The sequence below is a fragment of the Terrapene carolina genome, unplaced genomic scaffold (genome assembly GCF_002925995.2).
Source record: "Terrapene carolina triunguis isolate 2854851 unplaced genomic scaffold, T_m_triunguis-2.0 Scaffold139, whole genome shotgun sequence".
Lineage (NCBI taxonomy): Eukaryota > Metazoa > Chordata > Testudines > Emydidae > Terrapene > Terrapene triunguis.
In genome coordinates, this window is record NW_020664490.1 from 13,773,539 (window position 1) to 13,779,538 (window position 6,000).

General features: G+C 46.1%; 1 protein-coding gene across 1 annotated transcript in view; it reads right to left on the reverse strand.

Annotated features, from left to right (window-relative positions):
• Nucleotides 1-5,581, reverse strand: part of LOC112119333 (LHFPL tetraspan subfamily member 6 protein) — a 196,166-nt gene extending 190,585 nt beyond the window's left edge. The window contains exons 1-2 of the mRNA XM_024217953.3: nucleotides 5,233-5,581; nucleotides 2,766-3,326 (exon numbers count right to left, since the gene is read on the reverse strand). Coding sequence (XP_024073721.1) covers nucleotides 2,766-3,150 — 385 coding nt within the window. The 5' untranslated portion in view covers nucleotides 3,151-3,326; nucleotides 5,233-5,581. The remainder of the gene's footprint in view (nucleotides 1-2,765; nucleotides 3,327-5,232) is intronic.
• Nucleotides 5,582-6,000: the final 419 nt, after the last annotated feature.

Genomic DNA, 6,000 nt, shown 5'->3' on the forward strand with positions numbered 1-6,000 from the left:
CTAGAGTTACTCCTGATTTGCACTCAGGTGAGAGGAGAATCAGGCCCTGTGTTACTAGTGCCCACCCACATCATCTCAATAGCAGAGTAAAAAGCCTCTGATACCAGAGTAGGACAATCAGATCAATTTGTCAGTATTGGCCCGCCCCCAATCGCTGTATCCGAACTGTATCGTGTTCTCACCTGCCCTTATGTCTCCCACTACAAGGCATTTGGCCAGTTAGTTTATTCACCCAAGTTAGTGCCTTTTAAAACACTTAGTGCCCATAACTGTAGTACCTATCAAAACCCATGAGCTAGAAAATCTATCATGTTTTTATGTTTGTGTTTAACATCAGCTAATATTCTTTTACATTCAAACATTCCCCCTGAGTTGTTGACAGCAGGCACAACAAGTGTGCTGATGCAAAAGAATCAGAAGGTGAAAGCATCTATAAACAGAAGGTGAAAACTGACTGACCTAGAATCACTGCCAAACTGAGTGAAAGGCAAAAAGATAAACAAACAGCATAAAAATACATTCGATAATTAACATACTTTTCCTTTCAATAGTCTATGTCTTGATTAGTAATATACATAGAGTAATAGTAAGGTTTTTGGGGAGGAAATTGGGATAAATCTTCAGCTGGTGCATAGCTCCTTAAGACCATGGAGCTATGCAGCTTTACACCAGCTAAGGATCTGACCTCTGTTCTTTACTTTGACAGTGTCCCTTTAACTTGTCCAAGTTACTGACCCACCACACCATCCCCCATCCCTAAGGCCTTAAGTTGCTTTTTATGTACCTTCAGAAGTGATGGTTTCTCAATTAGTTCATTTCTTGGGCATTTTACAGCATTGCTGCACGAAATCAGAGATAACCCTAAAACCCAGTAGAGGGGGAAATTACACATGCTGTGTAAATAATTTCTGAACTGTAAGTAAAGTTGTCTGTGATTTTCACAAGTTCACTGATCTTTTGGATTGCACCTTCTGAAAATAAACTCTGAACACTTACGTCCACCCCTCCTTGGAAAATTGTTTTGCAGTCTATGCTGGAAAACTCCGTTGGCTTGCACTGTAACCAGTCTAGACAGTATTTGGTCCTGCCATGCGGGCAGGGGACTGCACTCGATGACCTCTCGAGGTCCCTTCCAGTCCTAGAATCTATGAATCTATGAATCTTAAGGATGCCTCTTCCCTCATCACATTTGATTCCAAGTCTCCATCAGCAGTCAGAGAGGGGTGGCATACTAGTTACAGCACAAGACAAAGCCACAAAGATTTGTGAGTTTTCCATTCTTTCTGTTCCCCTTCCCTCAATATTGACTGTGGAGGTTGTCATATTTCACTAGCATGGATTGTAATCAGACACAGGGGCAGCCTGGCCAGCAAGCCTGCAGAAAGGGGGAGTGCTGCCACAAAAACTGGATCAACTAAAATTAAAATCATCTGATCAGAGACAAATTGAAAACAGAAAACAGTGGCTAAAAAGCAAGCAGGAGTGAAGCCTTTGTGGTGGGTGGAAGTGAAAATAACCAGTCTGAGTGGGATCACACATATTATTTAATCAAATATCTCTCCATCCCTCTGCCTGCGGGCGGGGGAGAGGGTGGAATTTCATGACAAAGTGGGCTTTTGGAACTGTAAGTTACTGTCACAATTCTCTCTCAAGGCGTTGCTATTTTCTTCCAGATTGTGAGCCATATTAAATACAGAAATGTCTATAGGTCACACAGCAGACAGAAGGCTGAAGTAACAGTGTCAGGTTATTTCTGAGTGTAGAAATTACTTCAAAGCTTTGCGTCAGATTCTCAGCTGATGTAAATGAGCTCCTTAATGGACCTACAACTTACACTAGCTGAGGATCTGGCCCAGATAGTCTTCCTTTCCTTTCCCCTGATTTTCAACTTTAAATTGTGTAGTGCAGTCTTGTTTGCAGTGATATACTTAAACATTTATTTCCATTTCATTACTGTGTGAGCCCTGTTTGGAGGGGAAGGAATTACAAGTCCCAATGAAGCACACAACTATGCTTTCTGAATTTGCACTCCTAGAAATGGCTATCACAGGACATGTGAAACATAGCAGCTTTGATGGTTTCTGCGCTGAATGCCATTGAAATACATAACCTCACTATAAATAGTACAGCCTAAAATCTCATTCATTTGAATGGTTATTCAAGAGGAAAGTGTTGCTGGAACATATGCAATGTTCCAGCACCACTTACAACAATACCGTGATGCTTTACTCTGAAAAATGACTCTACAAGCATAGCATTGTGGGGTTCCAAGTTTAATATCTCAGGAACTTTGAGGTCAAATTTGATCTCAATCTATAAGAAAAAAAAATTCTCCTTAACTGTCAGCACTGCAAACTCCAGCTAGGACCTGAGAGTCAAGCTGTATTCTTTCTGGCTTTGGATCCTCTATTCTGTAATAAAGATTCTCCAGTTGGAATCTCGGGTTTGACCCTGCAGTTGGATCCAAGTGGGTAAACCCATACCCCCTTGCAGTGCCCTACTGAAGTCAAGGCAAACCCAAGACAAAAGACAATCCCTTCCCCAAGGCGCTTACAATTTAATTGTACTCTTACAACCTAATAATAGTTTTAAGTGATTTAATGCAGCATACTATTCTGAAAGGTTAAATGCCAGCCTGACAGGAACTTCAGTATATGAGAATGAACAAGGTTAACTGAAACCTGCAGAGGTGCTATCGTAAGAAGAGAGAAAATAATGCAGTCACTGTACAAGCACAGTACAGGAACCAAAAGCTTGTGACTTACCTCCCAGAAACTGGATGCCTCCTGCTACCCTGCCCACAGTTCTGGAGATGAGCTCGGACACACAGCAGCCCATGAGTGCAGTCAGCGCCACCAAAAGGAGGAGGCCACAGCCCAGCCCCGTCACCACGGTGCAGATCCTCCACTCAGCACTTGGGATGGCCTGGAAGGATGCGTAGCGGCCACACTGCTCTACCATCACTGTAGTCTGGCGGCTCTCATCCCGCACTGGATAGGAACACCTCCGGAAAGTGCCAAAGGACACTGACTTCTCCAGCTGAGACCCCAACAGCCAGTAGGGCATAAAGAATCCTATGCAGGAAGCAGCAGCGCAGAGGAAGGAGAGAAGTGCCCAGATCATCCCAGTGCAAGTAAGGCTGGATGCCATCTTTCTACTCACAACCAATAACGGTAGCAATGAGGAGAGAGGGACTGTGTGTGTGTGTTAGTTTGGGGAGATTTATGAGTAACCCAGAATCTTTCAGTCCCGGTCAATCCTCAGCCTAGTAAAATCTTGAATCCTAAAGGCCATGACGCTCTCTTCCGTCATGAAGATGAAGGTCCCTGGTTAAATAATAACAAGGAGGAAAATAAAAATTCAATAATATTAAAGTAATAAAATAAATAATAATCAATTCCACTCTCTGTAGTGCATTCCTTCCAAGAATCTCAAAGCAATGAGACACTGTTCACATAAATCACACTTCTACCTCAAAATGGCTTCCCTACTATTATTACAAATAGCACCTAGAATTGCCACAACTGACAGAGATTAGAGAATCAATATTCCATTTTCTTTACTATGTTCATTTGCCAGCACTGTAGAGCCAGTTTCAATGTCCGTCCCCCCCACCCCCACGTAGTAAGTTAGTCAGTCATTTTCCTCTGTTGTTTGTGTTGATCTTTCACACAGGGGAAAGGAAAACATCTATTTAATCCTTAACATTTGAGGCCCTGATCCTGCAAAGACTTACATACATGCTTAACTTTATGCATTCAATGGGACGACTCATAGTAAAGTTAAGTATCTGAATAAGTCTTTGCAGGATTGAGGCCCTTGGGAAGTTACGTAAGTAGTATTAAAGCACCTAATTCACAGATGAGTAAAATGAGACTTCCATAGGTTAAAATTTTGTCCAAAATGGCCAGGGATTTTTGGTGCATCAGTGCTCAGGTTCCCAAAAGGAGACACCTTGTGCCTGATTTACAGGGATGCTAAGCATCCACAATTCCAACTAAAGTCAATGGCAGCTGCAGGCATATTAGTACCAAACTATCCCAAGTTGAGTACCCAAAAATCTGTGCTGCTTAAAAGAAGCAGCCACATTTAAAATTTTGCCTGCAAGTGGTTTGCTAAAGACCTGAGGAACACAGCCTGGCTCCCAGCCTCCTTCTCTAACAATTACGTATCTCTAATGTAGCACTGTAGCATCCTCCCACTTCCGATTACAGTACAGAACTAATCACTACTCTCCAAAAGTTGGAGGAATATTTTTTTTAAATCCACAATGGATCATTACGTCTGAATCCAATAGCATTTGTATGGTTATGATCATTTCTCACAGTTGCTGCCAAATGAATTCTGACAGCTATTTACTTTTTTTTTAAAGCATGGCTACATGCCAAGTCAGTGAATTCACTTCATGTACAGGCAATAAAATTAATACTCCATTTTTACCAGCAGGGAATGTAGGAAAGGGTCTTAAAATGAAATTAACCATGCACACCACATTAAAGTTTGTTTACTTTTTTAATTTATTTAAGAAAAATAATCCTCTGCTATGAAGCTTATTTTCTGGCAGAAGAGTCTGTATGTATTTGTACCAATCATCTGTATGTATTCACCTCACCTCTGACCTACAAAAGATCAAAAACATGGGAGGAAAACCTAAAAAGTGGTATATAATGTATCCTGTCTCCTCTGTGTCTCTTTAGGTGGTAGGCTCTTTGGACCAAAGGTTGTCCTTATCTCTGTGGCTCATGCAGTCCACATCACACTAGCTCGATGATGATAATTAACAATATACAGGTAGATCACGGTGCTTGAATTTCCCCCCCCCCCCGATTATTAGGAAAGATCACGTGCTTTAAAATAAAGGACAATATGGAGAATTTGGTGGTAAGGTGCCAGATGCTACTCCCTGTGAAATGAAAAGCAAAGCTCCCATTGACTTCAACGGGAGCAGGATCTCGCCCTAGGAAAGTCTGCTTTCATTCATAGCCCGACGTGCTAGTTTAAAAAAACAAACCTATGTTGCACTGTACTTTTTGTGTGCGGAACAATGTACCCAATATGTCAGTGTCAACTTGAAATCTGAACCCGTCCAGCCTGCATGAAGATACAAAGTCTCCGGAGCCCTTTCTGGTCCGGGGGTAGAACCGCTCTCCCATTCCCTCTCACGCTGCCCCCCTAAACTTTCCGGGAGGCGTTACTGTAGCAGAGCCCCCGCACTGAGAAAACCCCCGTTACCTGGTTCACGTGGCAGCTGTGAGTGACTGTGCAGCGCAGCGCAGCCCGGGCGATCTGGAGGCAGGGATGAGCCAGGTCCTGGCTGTCTGCCGGGGGAAGTTGCCCCTGTCAGGTGAGAAGGTGCCGGGCACAAGGCAGCCGCCCGACTGCTGGGCGGCCAACTTCCAGCCCGGCGGAGGCGCCCAGCCAGGCGCGCTGCTCCCAGCTGCAGCGGGGCAGGCAGCCGCGGCAATGCTCCGCGGGGCTGGAAAGGCACCAGCCAGCCAGCAGCGGGGCGGGGAGCAGCCCACGGGCCGAGAAAGGCGGGTACTGACCCGCTGTGCCAAGGGCTCGCTCGGATCCTCCCGCTCCCAGATGCGCGGGGAACCCTCCCGGCAGCGGCGCAGGGCGGGCGGGGCTGGAGGACACAGGCGGGGGCGGTGCGGGGCTGGGAGGCTCGCGTGGCCCCTGCTCCTGCCCCCCGCGCCCGGGCACTCCCGGCAGAGGGCTGTGTGGGCTGCCGCTGCCACGCAATGGGCTTCAAGGCAGGCAGGGCGCGCGGCTGCTTTCCCCTCCCACCGCCTCCTGCTCACCGGGCGGGACCCCGCTGCAGGCACGGCAATTGCGGGGCTAGCCGGGACATTCTTGGAGACTGAGAAGCGCAGAGACGGGGGCGGCACAGGCGAGTGGGTGTCAAACTCCCCGGAGAAGCATCAGTCAAGGGAGCCCCGCCCCCCCAGACCCTGCGGGGGGGTGTGGAGCGATGTGGGGGGAGAAGGGGATGGATAC